General features: G+C 43.7%; 2 protein-coding genes across 4 annotated transcripts in view; one reads left to right on the forward strand and one right to left on the reverse strand.

Annotated features, from left to right (window-relative positions):
• The window catches only part of ACACA (acetyl-CoA carboxylase alpha), a 135318-nt gene extending 133866 nt beyond the window's left edge, over positions 1-1452 (reverse strand). Inside the window, exon 1 of one of the 2 annotated variants that reach the window (XM_066979529.1) lies at positions 1422-1452. The gene's annotated coding sequence lies outside the window, so the exon portion shown is untranslated. The remainder of the gene's footprint in view (positions 1-1421) is intronic. The other variant, XM_066979530.1, reaches the window with a different exon arrangement.
• On the forward strand, positions 1196-25077 carry TADA2A (transcriptional adaptor 2A). 2 transcript variants are annotated; one of them, XM_066979543.1, is made up of 16 exons: positions 1196-1276; positions 2377-2545; positions 3304-3410; positions 4330-4389; positions 5057-5148; positions 6050-6207; positions 7636-7724; positions 8474-8546; positions 14081-14144; positions 16120-16163; positions 17139-17249; positions 18670-18741; positions 19348-19480; positions 20159-20202; positions 22618-22691; positions 24632-25077. In XM_066979543.1, exons 2-16 carry the CDS (start codon positions 2521-2523, stop codon positions 24815-24817), a joined length of 1332 nt encoding a protein of 443 aa, XP_066835644.1. In that variant the 5' UTR covers positions 1196-1276; positions 2377-2520; the 3' UTR covers positions 24818-25077. The 2 variants fall into 2 exon arrangements, with proteins under 2 accessions (XP_066835644.1, XP_066835645.1); XM_066979544.1 differs by lacking the exon at positions 24632-25077 and having other exon boundaries at positions 19348-19529.
• The last annotated feature ends 1214 nt before the right edge of the window (positions 25078-26291 follow it).

Here is a 26291-nt window from a genome sequence, read left to right on the forward strand (position 1 = left end):
TTTTCCCATAATTTAGGGAACGCATTTAAGGCCTAGACAAAAGGAAAAAATAATTTCCAGTGCTTTCAGTTGTGCCGTTACACAGCTCCGACACGGAGCACACACGTGGCAGACGCCCGGGGAGTACCCGGCCTCCTCCTGCAGCCTCGGGGGAGCGGTGCCCACACCGACTGCTGGGCTCTAGCCCGAGCTGTTGGCATTTTGACACGGAACGGCCCTCTGAGCAACACGAAACGAGCCTCCGACCTGAATCCTCAGCTCTCAGGTACGAGCTGCCACGGGCTGCCCCTGTGTCTGAGAGCAGCTCCTGAGCCCCCCCCGAGGTGTTAAACGCTTCAAACCCGGCATCAACAGGCAGAGGCAGCCCGTGACATATACATTTATACGCCTATTTATAACATTTTTATATATATAACTTATATGTGTATATATATGTATCAATACAGGGCCATATACATATATATCTTATATTTAAATACAGGGCAATATGTACGTATACCTCTCATATATAAATAAATACAGGACAATATATAGATTAGATATATAAAAACACAGGGCAAAATGCACATATATATCATATATATATAAATACAGGGCAATGTATACATGTAAGTATCTGATATATAAATAAATATGGAGCGATATATGCATATATAACAGAAATGTATATAAATACAGGGCAATATACATATATAATTATATATATATGAATACAGGGCAAAATACATATATGTATCATATATATATAAATACTGGGCAATGTATACATGTAAGTATCTGATATATAAAAAAATATGGGTCAATATACGCACATATAACAGAAATGTGTATAAATACAGGGTGATATGTGCACATATAGCAGAAATGTGCATAAATACGGGGCGATATACACACATATAACAGAAATGTGCATAAATACGAGGCGATATACGCACATATAACAGAAATGTATATAAATATGAGGTAATATACACACATATAACAGAAACGTGTATAAATACGGGCGATGTATATAGGATAGGATATATATAGGATGTATAAATATACATCCTATACAGATGGACACAGAGCCCACCAGAGGCACGCACACCCCTCACAGCCCGACCCCCCCCTCACAGCCAGGCCCCGCCGTGCCCGCGCCGCGTTCCCTCAGCCCGCGGCCGGGGGCGGGGCGAGGCGGGGGCGCGCACGCACGGCCGCCCGCCCGCCCCGCGCACGCGCACGGCCGTGGCGGGGCCGCGGAAGGCCGCGGCGCGCGGGGCCCGGCAGCCGCGAGGTGAGGGGGGGGGCGGCGGGGCCCGGCCCGCTGCGGACCGGGAGGGGGGCGGGAGGGGGGGGGAGCGAACGGGGTGGGGGGAGCGGGGAGGGGGGGGGGGGGGAACGCGGGGCGCGCGGCGGCACCGCGCGGCAACGTGACGTACCTCGTGGGCCGCGGGGGGCGGGGCCTCGGCGGGAGGGGCGGGGCCTGAGGGGGCGGGGCCTGAGGGAGGGGGGCGGGGTCTGGTTGAGGGGGCGGGGCCTGAGGGAGGGGGCGGGGCCTCGGTGGGTGTGGCCGCGCCGCGGGCCCCCGCGCCCATCCTGCTCCGCCCGGGGGTGCGGAGCGCCCTGGGGGGGCTCGCGGGGGGCCGCTTGGTACCAGTTAATTGTGGAAATAATGTAATATTTCACACGTGTAATGAACACCTCAGGGAGGGGGCACTCGCCCAAGGCAGGCTCGGGCAGGATGCCTCTGACCGACGGCGTCGATGGCCGGCGCCTCGCGGGCAGCCGGGTGCCGACTCCCGGCCCTGTGCCCTGCAGCCCCCTCAGGTTACCGGCCCCTGCCCGAGCCCCCCCCCCCCAGTCCCTGCTGCCCTCGGGGGGTGCCAGCGTCCCTGCGAGCCCCTGACGGCCGAGTTTGGCTTCCCACGGCAGTGGTGCTGGGCGGGCAGCGCTGTGCGGGGCTGGCCGGGCGCTTGGGGAGCCCCCGCGGGCTGCTCGGCTGCCACCACCCTGCTCCTGGAGAACGCTCGGAGCTTCTGCGGTCCCGAAATCGGGCTCCACGCACCCCCGACGTCGGTCCCCGTCACACGCGGGCACTGTCACGCGCGGGGTTTGGCGGGGAAGTGCCAAACCCGGCTACAAACCCGCCCGGCGCCATCCCGTACGGTGCAGGCCGCAGGGCGGCCGCGCCGCGGTGCCGTGAGGGCTGCTGGCGCCGCGGTCACTTCTGTCACCATCCGTGGTGGGGCCCCTCGAGGAGCATCCCCAGCACCTCGCGTCTCTCCTCGCCACACGCCCCGTCTCTCCGCATCTGGTTTCTCCTCACGGGCGGAAAGCACGCAGCCGCGTCAGACGGCCCCGGTTTGCTGACAGCCCTCTTGATTTTCCCTTCAGGACATTCCAGGAGGACTTCCCCCGAGATTCCTGCAGGCAGAGGACACCCCTGTGGGACACACTGCTCAGGGCAAAGCCTACGCTGTGGGTTTTTGGGCAAGACAGCTTTACTCAGAGGAGCGAGGGTACCAGCCGGGGAGAGGAATGGAGCGCCTGGCCTCCTTCAGCAGTAAGTGCCCCGAGATGACGTCCAGAAAGCGTCTGGCGTTGTTTAAAGCTGCTGGCAGCTGGCTGGGAGAGAGACAGAAAAATAGCAATATTTGATCCACGGGGTCACTTCTTTGATCACATTCTCAACAGCGTGACTGCATGAATGATTTCGGTCTTTGCTTATGTCTACTTTTCTTAATTGGGCTAGTTCAAATCCATTTTCTTTGAAAAAAAAATATTGCTCATGACAGTGTTTTGACTACCTTGCAATGAGCAGAATAAGAAGAACTTGCAGGGCAGTGTTTCACTCCTTGCTGAGCAATCTGAGCAGAGTCCGAGGCTTGGACGGGTTACAGAACCGTCGAGGTGATGCCTTTCCAACCGCAGCAATATGCTTTTCGAGTCAGATGGGGCGGGTGGCTGGGAGGCTGCAGCTCTCTGTGCAGCGTGCTCCATAAAGACGGCCGCGGCTCTGGTCAGCGGCCCCGGGCAGCACTGCTGAGTTGTACCAGGAGGCTGCTGCAGAGAAAATCATCTTTGATTCCAACTCGATTGCACACGTTTGGGTTTGGCCCTCAGTGCACCGGGTCTGTAGCAGAGACGAAAGTGCCAAAATCTGCCTTACAACTCTAGCTGAAGGAGGGGCTTTTAACAGATCTTTGGAGAAGCTGCGGTAGGGAAGAGATTCATTTTAAATTGCCGGACACGAGTGATTTGGGGTGACTGTAAAACCAGTGCCATGTTTGTGTTGCATGAGATTTACTTTTGGCTTCACAGATGACCCCTTTGATAAGCCTCCGTGCCGAGGCTGCTCTTCGTACCTCACAGAGCCCTACGTGAAGTGTGCGGAGTGCGGGCCTCCTCCCTTCCTCCTCTGCTTGCAGGTGAGCGCAAGGATAAAAGCAAAGACCTTCATTTCTTTGAGAAAGTCATCAAAGGCCTGTCCGGTGCCAGGCTGTTCCATAAACACATTAATAACTGGTCTCCGCAAACTTGTATCAACACACTTATTTGCTCAGGGACAGGGAAATGACAAAGAAAATATGGGAGGCTGAAGAACTGAGGCATGAGCAGCCAAAGGAGATCTTTGTGAAGGCAGCCAAAGCTACCTAAATACACGCAGTCAGCCTGACTGTGTAACAGAGCATGCTGCTGCATGTCTAGAGAGGTATTGTTGCTGGCATTTTTTATGGCATAGAAAATAAAACCCATCAACACCCTTTCCCTGTCCCCAGAACTTTTTTTCTTCCTTTCAAATTGAAAAGGAAATTAGGGGGAAATTTGCAATATTTACAATAACTGTGGCCAGATATGGTTATTTAAAAATCTTTATGTGTGATCAGATAACCACAGAAAGTACTACTGGTTTTAATTATTAAATAAGTTTGCATTATTTATGATTAAAAAATGGAAATAGCCTCTAATACTGAAAAAGGAGCTTAGCCTTATGCTCAGGTATGTACAACAAAACCATATTTTGTACATTGGATGTATTTTTGTTCTTTTACCTGTCCTTAAAAAAACAGAAATTTAAGTGGTGAAAATACCTGCAAACTGTCCTGGTGCAAGAGACAACAATACTACAAAGCTTCTCAATTATTTTAACACAGATTGTTCTACCATTATATATTTTTTCTGAAGTGAAATCAGAAAAAATAAATATCATTTTTAGCATATCGGGTGGGATACGTTGGATATTTCATATGCGCAGTGGTCAGAGAATAAAAGGAAAAAAGAAGCTGGTTAAAATGTTTTCAGGACAGAAGTGAGAGAGTAACATAACGCTAATCTTTTGTTCTACAGTGTTTCACGCGAGGATTTGAATACAAGAAACATCAAAGTGATCACACTTACGAGATAATGGTAAATACTCCCTTTAGGTTATACCTACTCAATCTTAGGTTATACCTACTCAATCTTGAACTCTTGTAACTTCCCAGGAGTTTGAATTTGCTTACTAATATTATGTGAAAATGTTAACTGATACAATTACTCGATTCAGAGGTTTAGAACTATTTTTAAAAGTCTTCCTTGAGAGTAAAGAAAAACGTCCACCTGGAACATAGTGGAATAGTGGAGACATTTAAAGGTACATTTTTTATTCTGCCTAGATAGCACAATGCATCTCACTAGGCTTACCAGATCTTTAACCGTGATGAATCAACTTCTGTTTCTTTATTCTTGTTTTTTTCTCCCCCCAAAATGAATCGCTTAAAAAATCTTTTGTAATTTTTACTGTGTTTCATCACATAACTGTCAAATTACAGCTGGTAGGTAGAACATGTAACAGTGTATTCAGGAGAAAAAACTAGTAAGAACAAACAAGTCCTTACTGTAGGTGATGACTCAATAGCTTAAATAATTCAACAGTTATCAGGATTCATGAGATGGTAAAAATTTTAAAACTGCCGGTACTATACACTGTGTTGCCCTGTAGTCTAGAGCTGCTTTGCTTTTCATCCATCTGATGGATTATAACAGAGAATCACAGCAGTCTGATTAGCCTTTTTTTTTTTTTTCTTTTCTGCAGACTTCAGATTTCCCTGTCTTGGATCCTAACTGGACAGCTCAAGAGGAAATGGCACTGCTAGAAGCTGTGATGGACTGTGGATTTGGAAACTGGTGAGAGTTTAGCGGCTCGGCCAATTTCAGCGGATGATGGGTAGATTTTCATTTCACTGGATTGTACTGTTGAATGCATCAGTGCACGATGAATGTTCAGTGACTCATCATGGGTGAGACACTAATTTAGCAGCTAAAGCAGAAGGCTGGGGTAGCAGATTCTGTTTTCAACTATTAGATATACAAGGACATTGCTAAAGGCCTCTTGTGTGATGCAGGGCACCTTCTGCAAAGTACACAGCTCCCTCCATTCACATTAAAGTCACCCGTTTTTGAAGAAACTCAACTATTGCACAAGATTTTCTGTGCCTCATTTTACTCCTGTGTAAAAAGCAACTGCAGATTCTTATCCCGTTTGGTTTCAGTTTGCTTACAGTTGACTAGCCAGGTATTGTTTTTTGTTTGTTTGTTTGTATCCTGCTTTTCTGTCACATTTAGAACGGACCATTGGAAATATTTAATATTTTTACATTATCTTCTGTTACTTTCTGTAGTTGCTACAGGATTTTTGTGCATCTTTAAGGAAAGGAGATCTGTAGGCATGAGTTATCCCTCTTCTCCTTCATAAAAAGATTGCTATATGAAAAGTACAGAACACCAAATTATTCAGAAAGAGAACTGTGAGTTCTTATGTGTACAGTGCTAATTATGTGTACAGTCATAATTAAGGCTGAAAACTGACATCATCACCAAAAAAGTGCTCCCAAGCCCAGTACCTTCAATCAAACATCGAAGTATCAGCTAGGCATTAGTATGGTGGAAGAGTGAACCTACTGGAAATACCTAGTCCCTTTTGACTAGATCCTACAGCATATTCATTATAGATCTGAGACCAATATTTTGAAAAGAACTCAATATTTCTGTGTAATTCATATTAAGCCTCCCTCTCTCCCCACTTCAGGCAGGACGTAGCCAACCAGATGTGTACAAAATCCAAGGAGGAGTGTGAGAAACATTATATGAAACACTTTATCAACAACCCCTTGTTTGCATCTACATTACTGAACCTGAAGCAGGTGGAGGAGGCACAGCACAGCGAAACGGCCATCCCATTCCACCGTGAGTACGCCCTGCCTGCTGGCACACACAGGGAGCTTCCTTGCAAGGTCTCTGCTCCTCAGAAATTGAGATAGCAGCCTTTGGAGAAAGACATATACCACACACAGAGTTCACTTTCATTCCCAAAAGGAGAGCTTGTTTTTATGGCTAACTTGAACGGCGTAGGGTTTTCTGTACACCGTACTAAATCATTGCTGTATCAGATATAAATGACTACAAGTTCAGGGGGAAAGGGGAAGGAACAGAGTGGCCTGATACAGACATCAGCTGCTCAAAACCAGAAATTTCTGCCAGACCAGTAGAAACGGTCATTCGCAGCAATCACCATCGCAAAAGTCTGGATGTACATATTAATTCAAAAGACAAGCTACCTCAAAGCTACCTCACATGTGGCTCAAAATAACAGCATGCGCTTCTAGTAATTACCAGTGTGAGTTCTCACCCCATTGTTGAGGTGGTTGCTTATCTTTTCCAGACCCTGTGTAGCAATTTTAACTGAAAAGATGTTTCCACCTCTAAAATATTTCATCTGATTATCTGTTTCGTACAGGCCTTGCTGGTGAAATTTGTCATAATATCACTCCCTTTAAGCAATGCTGATTTCATACCTCTCTCTTCAAAACTGCCTTTAAAAAGTGTGTGTTGAATTTCAGCAATTTAACAAATGACCAGGTTTACTTAAATTGAACATCTTTACAATTCCCCCAGTCTGTCAGCTGTTCCAGTGTAAGGCTCCCCAAAATAGCTGGGCAAAAAGATTGCTTGATATCTGGAGGTTTAAATTTCATTATAAAGTGTTCAGAGCTAAAGCAGTAGGAACTGGACAATTTTGGTTCTATTCCTGGCTGTCATTGATTTTTTTATGTGACATGGGCCAAGAGAAATTCTCCGTGCCTCAGCTTTCTTTATCTGTAGCATGGGACTTATAATGCTCAGCTCCTTCACAAGTTTGTTGTGAGCCTTGGTCCATTATTGTCTGTAAAACACTGAGATCCTCAGCTGGGAAGCGCTGTAAAACTTCAGAGCTGTATAGCTTTAATTGCAGCTCTCTGTAAATGGCACCCAGAAGGTGGCAGATTTAACACCCCTGTTGCTATTAACTAAAAGAACCTGCACGCTGAGAGCAAGTCTCGGCAGAGGCTTACCAGGGGGATGCTGAGTTCTGAAATGCAGAGTTTATGTTTTATAGCCTGTTTATTACCTTGAATTTCTGTGTTTGACTTTCAAGAATACTGCAAAGATCTGAGATTACTGTATTTTTCTCCCAATAAACTTCTGAATATAACCCTGCATAAAACCCCAATCAGGGTGTTTTTCTTCAACTAATTATCCCCACTTTTGTTCCAAAGATACACTTATTTACAATCTTTTTGTGTTAGAAAAGACCCCAAGCCCTACACAACAACTGCAAACCTGTATTTTTTTCAGCTGCTGATGACCCCCCACGGCCTACTTTTGATTCCTTGCTCTCCAGAGATATGGCTGGGTATATGCCAGCGAGAGCTGACTTTGTTGAGGTAAGACTCTTTCTTCTCTCATTATTTTATATTTGCTACTGAATGCGAGATCAGCAAACACGTGCTTGCACGCCTCTGCCTATAGGTCTTTAGTCTTCATAGGAAAGTCATTGGCAGAATGACAGGGCAGACTGATTAAACCAAGGATTTAATTGCAGAGGTGGCGCTGCAGGCCTGCAAAGCAGCGAGCAGGCAACCCGAGAGTCCCCGGGCTGCGAGGCTGCTGCTGCCACCAGGCGTCCACTGCGAACGGCTCTTACTCAAGCAGACTCGATGTCATGAATTGGATGCTTGGCAGAAGGGGTCGGATTCAGTATGCTTCTATTTCATTTGCCTTGGAGAAGCACACAGGAGCCTGATCCAAAGGCCTCTTGAAAGGCTGCATTGTTTTCAGTGTTTTTAGCTGTGGGCCCAGGGCCCCGATTCCTGTTGCAAAACAAGCTCCTATACATAGAGGGATGAATTCCACCATAGAGGGGTGTGTTGTTTTTATACGTTTGAGCAGAATTTTCACCACAGTGTGGGAGCCATGGGGAGAACCTGATTAATTCTCATTATCCTATCACCGTATCCTGTTCTGGTTACAGCCAGAACTTAAGTTCCCCTGTGATGTACATTGCTCAAGCATGGAACCTTGTACAGCCATGCATGTGTAAGCGTCTGTGTTTTCAGTACTTACATGTGTGCTGAAACTTGATACCAGTTTTTTAGTGCTAGCTAGTGACAGTTTATTAATCCCCTCTGAACAGGAGTTTGACAACTATGCTGAGTGGGATTTAAGAGATATTGATTTTGTAGAAGATGATTCAGACATTCTGCATGGTAAGTCCCATATTTTCATACACTGTTTGAAAGCAATGTTTCACAGTGCGTACACAGTGTTTCATTGGGTCTTTTTTCCTCTACATCCTTATTTTAAAGCAAACATACATTTTTAATGATCTCTGTTCTGTCTACTGAGGTTTAAACACTGACGTTTCTATGGTCCTCGGTTTCAAATCTCTTTTAAAAGCTCTTAATCAACTGATGTACAAATGGTACTTACATCTCGCATAGTGCACTTTACTCACTACTGAAGGGTAACCAGTTGTAAAGTAGAACATGACCCAAATTGAGTAGTCGCCATCAGACCTAGGCAGCTCTTTAGGAGAAGCACAGATGATTCTTTATCCAGTGTCAACTGCAGAGGAAGTATAGCTAGGTAGAACAAAAGTATCTAAACTGCCAGTGTGACTGGAAACAGGCACATCAGTGTTTGAATAAAAAGACCTACAGAACTACTGCAGCCAGAAATACCATGCCTTGACATTACCTCCCCTCCTATCTGAAAGGTACTTTTTCCATCTACACAATGTGTGTGGGCATCGTAGCAAGGCACAGCTTTTGTTCTGTCCCAGAAAGAAGAGGAACACATTCCCCTCTGTTGCGAATATGCTTTTCTACTACTATATCTATTTTCTTAGAAGAGTTGCCAGTTACTCCAACCACTGTTCCTCTAGGAAATCTGTTATTTAGATAGATACTGAAACAGACAGCAAGGAGGAATATCGTGCAAGTCTATGTGCAACACACTGAAACTGTGTTAAACGTGCACACCATATTATAGCAGAGTTACAGCAGCATTAGTTGTACGTGACGAGGGTTGTTGTATGAGTTCGCTTACTGCTACTGAGTTTCTGTGATACCAAATAACAGAAAGTATTAAAATTAGGTTTTAATCCATAGAGAAGTAAAGATCACACTTTTTTCCCACATTTATAAGTACGCATAATGTTTAAAAGTACTGTGTTTATGCTTCAGAATTTTTCCGTCTATGTCAGGCTGTTCCCAGCTAAAGCCTTACCACCCTTTGGAGACAGACAAATCCTGTTACGTACAGACAGTCCTTCCAAACTTACAAAATCAGTTTGAAATTTAGCAGTGTACACATAGTTTTAAGGAATGCAAACTCCCTTGGCACAAAATAGGTTATGAGAATCATACATCAATCTCTCTTCCCTTTTAACTTTTATTGAAAGGGGAGCTGGCTTTTGGACTTGTCACAGACGCATCGTGCCATCTCTCCGCTGTTTTATTACTATAAAACATATTTTATTGCTTCCATGTCCTATAGTGAGCCCTGGTAAACTGGAAAAGCAAAATACTTTCCTAGTTCTCTTCATTAATTGTTGGTTTAATGTTCATTCAAGCTTGTTTATCAGCACATTCTTCCATACCCCTCACACATTTCTTCCTCCCCCTGCACAATTCAGCCAATTAAGATGTCTCCTACCAGCCTCCTGGTTTAAGTTGTAAATCTGACGGCAAAAATCAGCTTTCCTTTTCCGTTCAGAATATCATAAAGCTATGCAGGGCCAGACCAAAGGTCTGTCTAGGTCAGTATCCTGCTAGTACCCCATAGCAGATGCACAGAAGAATGTAAGAAAAGACAAGTACAAGCTGATACTTTTCCTGGTGTATCTTCCAAGTTTCCTGCAGTCATTAATTTAGTAACTTCTTGAGCCACAGGTTGTGTTCAGACCAATGTGACCAAAGAATCTGTCCTGCATGAACTTAGCTAACTACTGCTGGAACTATATATATATTTGTGTTTTTGCCCCCATAACATCCTGTAGCCCTGAGCTGCACAATTGAGTTAGGAGTTCTGCAATTTAATTACATAGTGTGTGAAAAAATACTTCCTTCTGTCTGTCAAATATTTTGCCTGATAATTACATTGGGTGTTCTTTAGTCCATTCTTCAGTTGCCTTGCGTATTTAGTACAGAACATCAGGCTTTTGCCTTGTGAAAACTCCATTTGGCAGAGGTTAGGCAGCGTGACCAACTACATTTTCGATCTCTTAGCTCAGGGACTTTGGCAGCTTCGCTTCCCACAGCTGTTCTGGATCTGCCTACGTGAGAGAGAATGCCTCTACAAAAATGAAGTCGCAGGGTCTAGCCAGCTGTTTTTCTCTTACATGAGGCATCTCAGGGAGGGAAAGAATTCTTTTCTAAAGGAAACTTTGGGATTAGATCTTTGCTTTCTCCAAGCTAGAAGAAAAAAGGAAGGAGCCACATCTCTTCCTGTCCTGCAGTTTTAAAGATCTCAGATGCTGACTTTGCTTGATTCACTGGGAATATTTTGCAGCTTAATTGCATGACTTAATACCGTACAAAATGGTTCAGCATTTGGATCTGAAGGAAGGGGCAGGCGCTCGGACTGCTTAGGAAATCTTTGCACTTTCTAGTTGCAGGCAGAGGAGGTTGCAAGGCAGCCCTGGAGGCACAAGTTCTGGCAGTCGCTCCCAAGGATGCCTGTCCTGTCCGGGTACGTGCCGGCAACGGCTCTTAGGTGCCACACTACCCCAGCCCTGCCCACTGGCAAACTTCTTACACTGCATCTCGCAGAAGTGTCCTTGAAAAGCAGCCCTGTGGCTGTCTTCCACTACACCTGCTTGAGACAAATTCTTTGCTGGCCATATAGTAAACTTTTTAAGGTAGAAGTAAAACAGCGGTTTGCCACATTTATCGCCCAGAAAATCCCCAATAAGGTCTTGCAGCACAGATTAATTATCGGGTTTATGAAAAATTCATCAGTTTATTCAAGCTCAGAGAGCTTGAATATTTTCATGAATTACAAGTTTTCATTAGACTGAATTATACTATTAGTAATTTACCTTTTCTCATGCTTTTTCTCCCCTTTCCCTCTCATGTAAATGGTTTTTTGCTTCTAATGCTGACAAGTAATTGCTGAAACTGCACGTTTAGAAGTGAGTGGGAATAAATTGCAACTCTGGCTGTACAATAGTGAAATTTCCTTCCATAAGATACAAGACAATGGCCGAAATACTACATGGTATTTATTCTTTTATGGAGGGTTCTGACACACTCTGCAGGTAGATACCCTGTTTGCTTAGAGTCCTGCTTTCCTCTAGGGGGAGTAAATTTGGGTTGTAGCCATTAAGCTTGTACCAACCAGGCACACACTGGATACTCAGCCTGTTCGCTTTGATTAGTTTGCATTCTTCCCATTATTTGGGCCTTGCATGCCAAGCAGAGGTTAGTTAGCACGAAACAAAGCTCTCAGTCATTAGCATTCAAAAGTTTTTGCAGACCAAATGAGGCTGAAGAGGAATGAAAAGCAAAGAAACTGTTTTGGACACTGTCTTAAGAAACCAAAATATTTTGATTTTTTGGAACGGAGAAAGAAGCCTTGAATTCCTGCCTATCGCTGGATCCTGCAAAGCTACTCTGACCATCTCACAGAATGGCAACTTATCTTCAGTTACCAGTACAAACAAGTAACTCCCTAGTATAATCCATGGGGGAAAGAGCAGTCAAATCATTTTCATTCGTACAGTGTCTCTTTTCTCATTTCAGTGCAGCAGGTAACAGTGTAACAGTCAGAGTTATTCCTGTATTCCAGGTCTTATAATCAGTTGTCTCTTTGTGAATATGTTTACCAAAAACAAAAGGCCCTCCAAAAGAACATGTGGCAGTAAATACTCTTTTTTCTGTACACAGAAGTTCCCTTTTTCCCTTAATTTATTCTCGTGAATGTTCCTTCCCCTCCCCAGTTGATCGTAATTTCTTTTAGAATATTGTGCACTTAGGTGAAAGCATCAAAATGCAGTGCTTATTGGTGCACAATTGCTTGTGATATTTATAGAGGCTCTCCAGTGCAATTTGTGCATGTACTCATTAAATTCTGCCCACACATACCCCAGAAAATAACATGCTAGCTTAGCTTGCACAAGGTTTAAAAATACAAAAATATTTTCCATAAATTGGCACTGATTCCAACACTTAGTAATATATTTCATTCATGTTTAACTTACTGCATTTCCCGTTCTCTTATCCCCACATTTAAGCAAGGAGAATTCACTACCCGTGCCTGCTCTTAAATCAGGAAACTGAAATACCCCTTTATGAAAATACGCGGTGGTTCTTGAACACTGCTTTTGAAAGAGATTTCCGAAAAGAAGTGAGAACGTTGTACTACCCCTCCTGCCTTCATACATAATCTTTTGCTCCTAGGTTAACATCAAATCAGTTTTGTATAAATTCAAGACTTTTTTGTTAATAGAGGATCAGCAAGTGTAACTCAAAAGTGATGGCGCCGGAGCTGATGTGCACAGCCCTTGGGCTTTCGCCCTGGTTGTAAGAAATTGTATTACCCAGCGGACTGCACAGATGAATTGCCTAGAGGCTAAGGGCTTCTTGGTGTTTACACATAAACACATATTTTAGAATAGACACGTAACCACATAACCACCCTTCTTTCTTAATTGCCTTATTCATTATTTATTGGAGAGTCCAATCAATGAACAGCCAGTATCGGTTTTGCTCTTTTCTTGTAACGACAGGAGCAGGGGTGGATTCTGGATTCTGACACGTTCTGGCCACCTTTGCTCACGCAGCAGCGGGGGCTGAAAGGGGACGTGTTCTCGCCTGGTTTCAAGCAGCTGCACGTTGTCTCTGCAGACTGTAAACGCACTGTCAAGTCTTAAGCCTGGCTCCTTCTGGGAGCATACTGAAATGCTTAAAGTAAAGGGAAAAAAAGCCAGCCAACTCTACGCTCATTTAATGACCTAGAATTTGTGTATTATTTAACAAAATGAGGGAAGGAAAGGTGATAGGTGTCTCCTTATCTTTTCTTCTGAGAATTTACCCAAAAAGTTTATTAACCTGATGGTCATAGGACAAAGAAGCTGAAGGATCTCTGAGTGGATCAGCCAGGACTGCAGACAGATTTCATTTTGAAAAGGATATGATTTCTAATGAGCATGGCTTTTTCCTGTACTTCTTCACATTGCTGTGAACTATTCTCTTTGTTCTTCTAGCAGATAGATAAGTTTAGACGTTAACGAGGTAAAATCTTGTAGATGTTTTCAAGAACGGTAGCAAAGGCTACTTTGAATCTTCTCAGTTCAGAACTTTGCCTTTCTATTTTTTGGAGTTCCTCATTATGTGCAAAGAAGCCTTTGTCCAAAAGTGGTACCTCAGATCCTTAAATCTGATAAACTTACTTTTCAGGAGAAGGAATATTTAACAATGGCACGTATGAAGGAACAAATACGTGCTAATGGTAAAACAGTCCAAGATCGTATAAAGGAAAAGAGTTCTCAGGATCTACCCAAGTTCCTATTTACAGGCAGTAACGTGTTTGAAAGCAGCAAGAGAAACTTCCTACAGATAACATGTGCAGTCTGAAGAATATTAATTTCTGGTGGTTTTATGCCCCTATAAAATTACCATGGGATTTTTCAAACATCAAAGTGACAATTTCGGCCTGCCATGATCATAAGGGCTTGAAACTTAGCGTTAACACAGTGATTCATTACGTATTTTCTAAGCTTTGTTTTTCTGTTTTGCAGCTCTGAAGATCGCAGTTGTAGATATCTATCATTCCAGGTTAAAGGAAAGACAGAGAAGAAAAAAGTGAGTTTTGAAGCAATAAAGCAATAACTATGTTCCTTTGCTTCGTTACCATGTGTTGTCCCCCAGTGCTGTCCTGATACTAAGCATAATTAATTCCCTGTAGCACCCTTCCAGACAATTGCTAGGTATGGAGACCTTCTGCTATGAGGTCTGCATGACAGGCTTCATTCTGGATGTGTAGTTCTTCTCTGCATGGATTCAGATCAAGCATATGGCTTTAGCTGTGGTACCAAGGCAGAAAACACAGATTAACAGGCCTTGATCCATTTTTGTACACGTGGGTTACAAAGGACCTCTACACACCTTAACTCTCCTTTGAAAACTCAAAACAAGTCATTAATTTTGAAAAGCCTATTTTCCAATGCTCCTTATTGCAGGAAAATCACAGTCACAGTGCTCTTCACGTTACTATCCCCAATCCAGTTATATTTAAAAAACCTAAGTTTCTAGGACACCTTAGGAGATGGCATGGTCATTCTGCAGGGTGAGAACTGAAATAATATCTGGGAAACTGGTGGCAGATCCAGAGGTAGGAACCAGAAAGGAAGACAAATCTCTGTTCTTTTTGTTCCCCATGTAATGTCGATGGACTGCATATAATTTATTTGCTACTTAAGGGGAAAAAAGGCTGTCAGTCTGTGACTAATTGCTAGCCCCCCCCCAACATACTTTCTCCATAGAAATGCTTACATCATTTTTTTTGACTCTTAGTGGTCCATAAGTTAGTTTTTTCACAATGTATAATGAAGATAACTATATTGCTGGCATGAGTTTGAATAATTTATTCAGTTCATTTGACAGCTTTTTCAAATGACTCAATCTATTCATCAAATTCAATTTTATTATAACTTTCAAATACTTTGTTCAATATTTAAAATTATATCTTGCTGTATTATTGCCTGATGGAAGAATTAGTAATTTGTAGCAAGACTCCTCCATTCCTTCTCATAATACAACATAATTCTGCTGAAGGACAGGTTAGGAGCTGATATCTATTGACCTGGTTCTTTATAATTCATAAATTAAAAATATTTATGTGGTATAATTTCCATTTTGGTGCATCATGTCTTAATAAAAAAGTGCTATACGGCTCAGTTACATAACTGGTATCAGTCAGTTTTCGTAAAGTTTCTCCAGCTGGATGGGACAAAAATCTGGAAAATGATGTAAAAATGCTGATGTCACCCTCAGAAGGTCATCTCTACATGGGACGGGAGCATTCTTTTATACATAGTGAAGAAAATGGAATGGGCTTTATAGAGCAAAGTCCAAGCTGACCTTGATGAGCCTAGCTGTGCGGTATCTCGTGCCATTTGCAAGAATCAAGTCGGGTGTTGAGCAAGTTGCCACACAGCAATGGCCACATGACATTTCCAGAAACCTGTGACAAATGTATTTGTCATCCCCTTGTAAATATCTTACCTGCCTTATTACGGTGCTCATTTCCCCAATCCTGTCATGAACATTTCAAACTCATGAGTTACCTAAAACATTTTCCTTTTAAAATCCAAGCTGTCATGGAAATCTCCTCCATCCTGCTCCCAGTGACAACGTTTACCCTCCATCTCTCACCCTTGCTCTAGTAGAAGGACATTGCTGAAGCTGGAAATCATGCTTCATGAGACATTCGCTGTGCTTCCAGTTTTGGAAAGACAAGTTACGAGACACTGTAGAGGCGAAATCTGTGTCTAAAAAAAGAATTTTCAAACCCTTTAAAGCAAGTGTAGCTCCCTTTGCGCTTAGTGCTGCCGGAGCTGGACTAATGCACACCACTATCCAAAGCCTACCCTGAGTAAAACCTCGCTGCATCACTGCGTCCTGTTCCTCAGCCAGCCAGGGTTATAGAAGTCTGATGTGTGTCTAGTTTTAGGCCCCTGTGATAGTTTAAATCAAAGTGTCTTCTAAAGACTTTGTATCTATGAGGTAACACGTGAATAAATGCCTTTTGTTAATGCCATTTTGCTCTTAATTACAGAATTATAAGAGATCACGGCCTAATCAACCTCAGAAAATTTCAGAGTGAGTACCAAGTGTAACTGTTTAAAGTGGCCTCTAATCGGGGGACAAATTCATGTATATTCACTGCTTCCAGTGCACCAGCATGGTTTATGCATATGGGACCATACTCAGTTGTTCTGAATTCCACCAAATTTCCTCCTGCTCCAGCCATTTCCAGCTGGCTGGCTCTAACTGCTCCCAGCTCAGTGGTATGGTTAGTGCTTCTGAGTTGCTCTTCAAGAGCATTTCAGTCTCCGCACTGAGTAGGGAGAGGGGTGGAGGTGAAATCTAGGTCTTTTAAATGCATCTCGCTAGTCTAAAAAATTATCAAACAACGTTTAAATATTGTCCTTTATGGCTTTAGAATTGCAAGGGCTGTATAATTTTGTTGCTTCTTACTAACAAATTTGTAGCTGTGATACCAAAATGGCAAAGAAGCACACCAAATCTTGATGTTTGGGCAGTTCACAGGGGCTAGTACAGTCCCTTCAAGTTCCCCTCAATTAATGTTTTTACAGTAGGAGTACTATAGGATAGAAATAATTTATGTATAACTTTATGTGGGTTTTTTGGTTGATGTTTTATTATAATAGCTGAAAGTGATTTGTGGAAATTTGTTAGCATTCCAACATTTTTGGGGGGGCCTCAATCCACTCTGGCCCCACTATTCAAGCTACTGTTTATAAATACAGGCCTTACCAACATAAAGGAAAAGAATACAACCACTAATTTAGTTTACTAGTACTAATGGTAGAGGCATTTTTCCTAAGTACTTTGCCCGTCAGTATCTCAGCATCTGTTGCAACTAATGGAATTTGGGCATATCTGTGAATTTAGCCACCGTTTTTTGTTTGTTTGTTTTACCATTTTGGTGCAAATCACACCCAAGTGTAGGGAACTATTAGTAGTTACCGTGAAAGTACCTCTGTCTTTTCAACATAATCTCACAAGTCCAAAGACATTGCTGACAAAGTGTGTCACTTTTCCCCCCTGTAGTTTTGGAAAGACGATATCCAAAGGAGGTTCAAGACCTTTATGAAACAATGCGACGATTTGCACGAATTCTTGGACCAGTAGAGCATGATAAGTTCATTGAAAGCCATGCATGTGGGTATTTTGAGGATTTTAGCATATACATTCTTCAACAGGTATAACAAGGGGTTGCATCATCTACAGCCTTTCCTAAATATATACCACTCCTGGAAGGCAGGAGGTTGTTTTCTCCTCCTCCCTGGTCTGCCTACCTCAGAAAAACAAGTGTGTTTGTGGGTTGATACATTACATGTGTAGCAAGTGTTTCTTTCCACTAAACCCTGTCCCAATTCTTTGTTTGATTTCCCAGTTGACCAAACCTTCTAGTCACATGTTAAAAGTAGTATTTTCTTATCAAACGCCATTGTTCCTTTACTGGCACTGCGTATCATTGAAAGAACAAAGTCCCTAAAACTTGTGTCCGTATTGAGAGATAGGGAGCTGGCAGCAAATTGTGAATTCTTTGAAAGATATGCGTTAAACTATTAAACTATTATGTGTGTACGTAATTATATAGTACAGCTGTCATTACGTTCCTCACCTTAAAGGGAGAGGCATTGTTCCATCACCGAATCATCCAATCATCCCGAGTCTTTATGCATAATCACAGCACGCATTTAGTCAAATTCCAATACCAGTCATTACATCCTGCTTAATTCTGTGACTTAAACTGGGAAGATTATTGCTCATTAGAAAGAACAAAGCATTTCAATAGTTGTGACTGTGTTTTCAGGACACTGTGTTGAATACCAAACGCATGAGCCTGCAAATCATGAGTCCAACATGTGAGTGCTAGTCCTGAGCTTAGTTTTGTTGTGGCAGTGACAGCGAAGTCCTCACGTTAACCTGAGAGTCAAGTGCACACGCACATTACACAGGTTTCCTGAGTACTAAACAAGTTTGAGACAATCAGAGTGGCTCACTGTAAATCCAAGCAATGCACTGAAGCCAGCTAGTAACAGCTACACATAGTAAATATCTCTGAGCATAAGAAATGTGGGTATTTAATCTCAGCAATTTCAGAAAGAGTTGTCTACAAGGAAAAATTTTAGAAGGTCCAGTTACAAAAATCGAAGTTCAAAGACAGCACTGGATGCTCTAAAGGAACCTGGATGAGTAGTTTTTCAGCCCTATTGAAGTGCCTTCCAGAAATCCTACATTATTGTTACTTGCTTTGTCCAGGGTATGGCAAAGAAACTGTCAAAGCATGAAGATAAAATAACTTTTCTGAGCACTCAAATGCTAGAAAACAGCTTAAATCTGTGATCAAAGTGTGTTATGACACGGACAATGAGTTTGAGATCTGATACGGGCTTGTGCAGAGAGGTTAACCCTGTCTGTGGTTCTGTACACTTCATAGCTCAGCTGCCTAGACAAAAAAGAAATAGGAATATTCCTAGTACACCACCATTCACTGCCATCCCCACTGATCCACGTTTGGTGTTTCTTTTTTTTTTTTTGGATTTCCCTTCTGCTTCCTGTTGGGGTAAACCAGTGGAATTTGAGCTGCGAAGGGAAATAAAACGACTGCAGGAATACAGAGCAGCAGGAATCACCAATTTCTGTAGTAAGTACCTGATGCATTATTCAGCCCATTCCCATTCATCAAGGTGTGGAAGGATGAATTTGCAGTATTTAGGATGTGTTGAAGTCAAAGATACTTATTTTGAAAATGTGTTTGCCTAGCTCTTTAAGTGAGCAAGGCTTGAGCAGTAATCTTATCTGTTCAGCTGTGCTTTTTAGAGTTGATTTGAGCCATCAGCTAGGAGAATGCGCTGCCTAGCCCAGCTCAGCTTTGGTCACCCTTCCACAAAAGCTCTAGGAGAAATGTACAGCATTGCACAGTGGTGCTAGTGCTGGACCTCTGGGCACTTTGGCTGGCTGTCAACAAGTGTGATATCTGGAGAGAAGGCTAATACCTCTAAATAAATAAAATGGCCTGTTGTATCCTGGAATTCCTTTTTGTTTGTTTTTGGCCTGAAATTGATGGCAGGGAGGGGTGTGGGGTGCAGTCCAATACCTTCTTATGCCAAGTAGTTGTCATGAGGGAGAATAGCAGAGTCTGGTCCAGGGCTGGAGAACAGTTTCTCCCTGATTTCCTAAAGCAGAAAAAGAGCAGTCTGAAAGTTCTGACCAAGGCAGCTGGAGAGAATGTGCGATCTGTTACCCCCAGGTGCGAGAACGTACGATCACCTGAAGAAGACAAGAGACGAGGAACGCCTGAAGCGCACGATGCTGTCGGAAGTCCTGCAGTACATCCAGGACAGCAGTGCCTGCCAGCAGTGGCTCAGTCGACAAGCTGATATGTACGGTTACAGTAAGACTGCATTTCACGCACAAGCTGTAGTCAGAGAGGTACAGAAACACTTCTGTCTGGTAATAATGAATGCATTCCCAATTTATTAGTGTAGGAACAGTCTGCAAAATTCAGAAGGGCAAGAAACTAGGTAAGAGCAATAACACTTGCTGAAATTCAGGCAAGGAAGTGACTGGCGTGGGCTCAAAGTCTCTGTTTTCTGTATTTTATCCTTCAGGAACTTAACTGCTGTTAATAAAGTCATGGAGGGAGATGAGGTCTTTTAGGATATAATGAGAGCAGAGATGACACTTAAAAATGTTTCAGATGATTTTGGATGTAGCAGCATTATTAATGTCTAGTCACCCTGCACAAGCACTTTGATTGAGGGAACAAGCTGCGATGCAAAGGAAGTGCGTCCTGTATGCTACGTGATCCGAGAAGATGATCTGTAATTTCCCCAGTCAGTCTCCACTGAATCTTTCATTCTTTAAAAAAAAAAAAAAAAAAGTTTCAGACATGGTCTTCAATCTGGGAGTGGTAAATATTTAGAAATCCTGTTGACTTCAGATCAGGGCCTGGGTTATGCAAGTTGAATTAGAAGTTGGAAAAAAGTAGTCTCAGGGCCAATATACACAGTTATTCTTACAAAACATGACGACAAATTGGAATTTTCCTTTCTTTTCAGTGATTCTGGCCTGACTCCCACAGTACCAGTTCCTTCAAATTCAGGTAACTGTTATGTGATGGTGTGTGATAAAAAGCCAGCCAGCCATACATCAGTAATACTGTTCAGACAACCAGCTGAAGAGTGACTCTTTCTTGAGTACAGAAGTGTCAGTCCTCGAGTCTTACGGTTAAGAACTGATTTAGTCAATGTTGCCTCAACCTGCAACTCATTCCACGTGCAAAGCCTATATTTTTGCTGGATTTTTCTGTTTACAGACTGAAAACCCATCCTAAAGCTACATTAACAAGGCAGAATAGAAAATATTTTTCACATGAGAACAAAATTTTACCTTTAAAAGATAAAGCTAATCCAGTTTTTAATGGAGCCATATGGGACATACCATAGCAACATGAACCCAACAGAATGTAGATCTGGGAGGAAAGGATGTCAAAAAAGAGTTACCAAAGAAGCAAGCAATAAAGCAGCAAGAGGAGCCCTGCTTCTTTCAGCGCCCAGTAAGGACAGATTCAGGGATCAGGCCTTGTGAACAAGGCCTCTGTACACTCATAGCCTCATTTGTTGCAGTCACCAAATGGCACGCAGTGAGACGAGGATAAAGTTTTAGTACAAGGCTGTCAAATGTTGCTGGGGAAAACCAGCTTCTAGTTCTGTCTCTACGTTATAGTTTTTGTGTGAATGCTCATAAACCACTTGAACCAAACTTCTCCTAGGTGGCCGCTAAGTCTACATGTTCTACCTCATTTCTGCCACAGAAGCCCTGGAAATTTGGGTCAAAATACCAAGCAATTAGTCACTGCAGAAATCAGTACACACTATGTTTTAAACCTATTCAGTGATAGCTAAAATCTGCTGTTTTGGAGAGAATGTAGCAGACTGGGTACCATGAAGTGGAGATAGCATCCCCTCAGCTGAAGGGCTAGTATGAATAAAATCAATCGGTTGTGAACTATTTTGTGGCCAGTAAGGGAGAAGAGCCCAAGAGAAAATGAATTGTTTTGCCTATGGAACTCAGATAGCACGCAGTATTTACAACCAGTATCACATGGTGAACAAAACCCAAACAAAATACCAAATAGTTGCTAATTAAGTGAACATCCTGCATACTGAATAAGGCAGGGATACTGTGGAAAAACGGCCACGTGTCTGTATAATTAAAGGCTGCATCATACTGAATATACAAGAGGGCAAATTAACGTTGCTTAACTTTAATTCTAGATTTTGAGATCTTGGATTTGCAGCCCTAATATATTTTCTTTAACGTAGTTTGTATGTGTGTGTCATTTCCTAGGTCCTTAAAAATGCAAAACCAAATTCTGCAGTGTCTCATCGCTGCACGTGAGGTGCAGGCCTTGTAGGAAGGGAGCAGTGCTGGGAAATCACTCCCTCTTAAGTTCGTAAGGGCTTCTCTCCCTGACCAGCCTCCCCACCCAGCCAGGCCCCCCCACCTTTCCTGCAGGGGCAGGGGGAGAGAGACTTCAACCCCAGAGACAGGGTCTGGAGCAGTGGCCAATAGGCCCTGGGAAAACGGAGCTGCAGGTTCTCCAGGATCTCACACTTTGCCAAATTTGGGACGTCTGTCCCGGGCCGGAGGGCTATCGCTGACAGTGCCAGCTCTGCAGCCCACCACACAGGGTCAGCAGGCTTTCTAAAAATGTCGGTAAATATCCCTAGCTTTGTTCTGAGCTCTGGAACTTGGCGAGGGGGAGAAAAAAACAACAAAAACCTGCAGATAGCCCTTGTGACAGTTTAAGCTACACCAGTTAAAGTTCCGCAAAGTTATAAACAATCGTGAAACTGAGAACTATCAGACCACCTTGTGACAGATACTTCTTTCAGGAGTGTTTATCATTACAGACAAAAATAAATCCATTAACTGCATTTGGCTTGCAATATCCACATCATATTTAAAGGCATTTAAAGAGAACTCTGCTTCAGGAAGTTGCCAGTGTAGCCAGAGAAATCGCCTGCTCACCCCGGCAGTAAGTAATCTCCCATCCTCACGAGGTACTCGTTGCACAGCTGCTGGGGGCCAGCCCTGCACGCTGCGCACGCCCGGGGCACACCCTCGCTCCAACACCTCCACGCAGCTCTGAACTCCCCGACCCCGGCTGAAGGAGTTTCGTCAGGAGGTTCAGCCCAGCTTACACACGGCCGGTTCCCCTCTGACAGAAAGCCATTGTCCTCCTGTTCCTCCCAAAAGCCGCTGAGGCATCGTTAGCAGCGCAGGAGCCCTCACACAAGCGTTCACAGCGCTTAATTACATCAGTTGCAAAACCATGCCTTATCAAAACAGTGTCATTTTTATGTTAAGCCCTAAATAACTCTCTGTATAAACCCGTGGATCACACCAGGTTAACATCACGCAGATTTAATTGCCTCTGTGAAAACACGCCTAACCCTGCCGCCTCCAAACTGCTGGGAGAGTTTGTCAAGGCTTTTGGTTCTTGTCTCCGCAGGTAGACGGAGCGCCCCCCCACTGAACCTCACGGGTCTGCCAGGGACAGAGAAACTCAACGAGAAGGAGAAGGAGGTAAGGAAGGGAACGGAAAGGTAATTTATATCCAACATTATCTTCACAGCGCAGGTGCGCTCGCACCATCTGTCCCAGGTGCTGTGAACATCACAGCAGTTGTAGGCCCTGACAACTTTTTCCTGCTGACAATAGCCACTCATTCTTTCCAGTCAGCTTAATTGCAGTTAGTGAATATGTACAACACGGCTGCAGCAAATTACCTTGTTTAGCAAAGAAAGGTGGAGAGAGCCAAGGTGTCATTACATGCCATTATAACGTCCAGAAATGACACTGTCTTCCTCCATTATGCTCCAGGGTGAGCAGAAGGGTTATATTTTCTTAATGAACATCTATTTAAAAGTGGTAGAGGATTTCATTAAGGCCTTCACTGGACAGATCACTGAGCCTGAATAATGCAGCTCCTCTTGTGCTCTAGGTATCTCAAAGCCAAACCTCAACCAGTTGTGGTTGTTTGTTTTGTTTTGACTTTAACACTGCTGTGAATCACAGAGGTGATAAGTGTGTTCTTGTTTTTTCCATATTTCTGCTCTTTAATGTGTATATCAAGCTCTTTGTGTACACAGGGCAGAGTGGGGAATTTGGCTTTCTTTAAGCAATGACTTGTTAAGCTTGGCCTGGTGTTGGAGCTTGCAGAGCCACGTAGAGCACTCTTGTAGTCACTTCGAGTGCTCAGAGGCAGGGGGAAGATGAACAAAACAGCCCGAAACGGGACCACGGTCCCCAGGAGAGGGAAATGAAGCAGTAAGGGGCCTGCTGTAAGGGGCCTTAGCATTTGTGGCTAAGTTTTTTTTGCAGCCTGTTCCAGGCCTACCCTTTAACACAGCTGTTCAGTGAAAGACAGCTCTGAAAAGCTACTGAAATAAAACGTTTGGGGTTGTTTGTTGTTTTTCTTGTTTGTTCGGTTAGTTGGTTTGTTTGTTTTTAAATAGCAGTCATAATCTTAGCTTGTCCACAAGGCAGGTTTCAGTGTTTGTGAAACGTGGATGGATTTCGGAGATCTCCCTCTGTGTGCAAACTGTTTCCCCTTCACTGGGGATGGCAGCATTGAAAATCAGATCACAGGTTCACCATGGAACATGGCATTTCTGGCTCCATTAAGCGCATAAATAATTGTGACTAGGACATTAGCGTGTACGGGGAATCTGATTTCCTTGTCAGCTGAGACATAAAGTCTGAGTTCCTCTGAATTCCGCAATTTCCTATCAATGAGGAGCAATCATTAAGCATTTCCTTATTAAAAGGAGGAGACAGCCGGTTTCTCCACTGGGAGCAATACAGCTCACCATCTAGAAGGCAGCTGGTATTTGGAAACTAAATGGGAGCGCTGCAACCTAACCGAGAGCGCAGGAGCCTCTGAAAGCAGCTCTCTGAAGCCTGCAGGAGCGCCTCGTGGCGCCTTTTGCTAAACTTCCAAACACAAAGTGCAGTTTTCCTGCACGGTTTTCCCTGCACGGTTTCCCTCCTGGATTTCTGGAGGGGGCAAGCGTTGTGTGCGTAGCTGCTTTTGTAGAAAGATATTAAAGACTTAGTCTGCAGGGGATTAATAGACAGATGCCCTCCCTGGCTCCTGTCCAGCGCGCTGAATTGCCGGTTGCAAGTCTCTTTGGCATGCGTACTTCCCTTGGTCTGTAAAGAACAACGCCCACACAGGACACACTCATAGTTACGCTCCTGTGAGCTGAGAGCTTGCTTTCATCCTCCTAGTTTATTTTTCAGTCAGGAATGTTTTTGAATGTAGCAGCCAGCAAGCTCCTCCTCTCCCTACCTGTGGATCGAAACAGCTCGTAATGCAATTACCCTGTGCCTCCCCCACACGAAAAAATACATTGGGAATGTTTTCAGAAAAATATTCACAATGTTACTCCCCCAGCAGAGATCACAGAATGGAAAAGCGTGACAAGCGTTAGTGTTTGTTAACTTCGCCTTTTGTCTTCCAGCTCTGTCAGATGGTGAGGTTAGTCCCTGGAGCCTATTTAGAATATAAAGCTGCTTTAGTGAACGAGTGTAACAAACAAGGAGGCCTGAGACTTGCACAAGCTAGAGCGCTCATCAAGATCGATGTGAACAAGACCAGGAAAATCTATGACTTCCTTATCAGAGAAGGGTACATCACGAAAGCCTGAGGACAGGCAGAAGCGCTTTGGCCGGAGCAGACAGATGTGGAGAAGGTTTGAAGTCACTTGGACAGTGCTGAAACATTTTAACGGTGTTGAATGAAGGACATTTCCCATTGTGTAAAATCTTTAGGAGCTTCTTTTTGTAAAAAGAAGTAGGAAGCTTTGTTAAATTGTGTGAATACTGACATTTCCTTGTCTGGTTTCCTTTTAATTCTGCTGTTTAACGCTGCTGTTGTCAGAATTACACAGCCACGTAGCACTGGAAAGGGTCGTGTGTCTTATAACTTAAATGTGAACGGGCATTCACTTCTAACACCTCTTGTAACTAAAAAGAGAATCACGGTACTTTGACAGTGACATGGAAAAAGGACAGAAGGGCAGCACATAAGGAGTCACCCTTTTACTTTGTGTGAGTACACGGTATAGAAACGGGGTCCCCTCCCTTCTCGTACTCCTTCCTGAAAGTGTCAGCTTTCAAAGGAGATAGCACATCCCGGAGGGTGTAAAAATAGAGCTTGCAACAGTCCAGTCTTTTTAACTTAATTATGATAAAGGATGGGAGAGGGCATTCCAGGGAAGCTCCTCAGCAGTTGTTACTTTTATGTGATACTAGCACATATCACAGCATGAGCGCGCTGTACAAACCAATAAGCTTCATCTGCTCCCTACTTGATCTGTGATTGCCAGGTTCTATATAATCCTTCACTTTAAGTCTTCTGATTTGGTCGCCCCAGCTCATTGGAAAGGCTGGATGTTACAAGCGGAGCGGAGCAGCCTTTCAGAACATAAATAAAAAGCCACTCCATACCCTGACGTTCTCTCTCACAAAAGATACCAAGTGAAGAACACCACAAACCGCCCAGGGCGTGCGCTTTCAGCCTTTGTTGCCAACCTGAACGTGGGCCCTCGCTCTCTCCGCGTTAGCAGCGCGTACCCAGCTGACCGACAAAGCCAGGACAAGGTGCAGCGAGTCACTGCGCAGCCACAAAGCACCCAGTCGCATCACAGCATCCTTCGGGAGACCTCCGCAAAACATTTGCAATTGAACGTGCAGTTGGGTGATGAGGATGGTCCTCTCCAGATGCAGCTCGGCATGGTTTACCAGGCAGTAAATTGTTTATCAGCTTCCACTGCTAATGTACGGTGCAATTCGTTAACTGAAACTGAAACAACATTCCGTGAGTAAGCTAATGGCCAAAGCAGGCAGGATGCTGCCTGCTCTCGAGCTGGGGATCGTGTTGAAAAGCCTAACCTGTAACTACACCGATGCCTATTTAAGATGTTTGGCTTTAGGTTTTGTTTGTTTGCTTCTGCCCCCCTCCCCCAAGAGTAATTATCCTGTGTACCTGAGGTGCCACTGAAGGGGAAGAATTTTGGTTTGTAATAAAATCAAAACGATCCAAAACGCTCAAGTCTGCATTCCTGGACTGTGAGACTGTGAAGGTCACGCAACTGCCTGAGTCTGTACCCATCAGCTTCT

This window comes from Anser cygnoides, chromosome 18, assembly GCF_040182565.1.
Source record: "Anser cygnoides isolate HZ-2024a breed goose chromosome 18, Taihu_goose_T2T_genome, whole genome shotgun sequence".
Taxonomy (NCBI): Eukaryota; Metazoa; Chordata; class Aves; order Anseriformes; family Anatidae; genus Anser; species Anser cygnoides.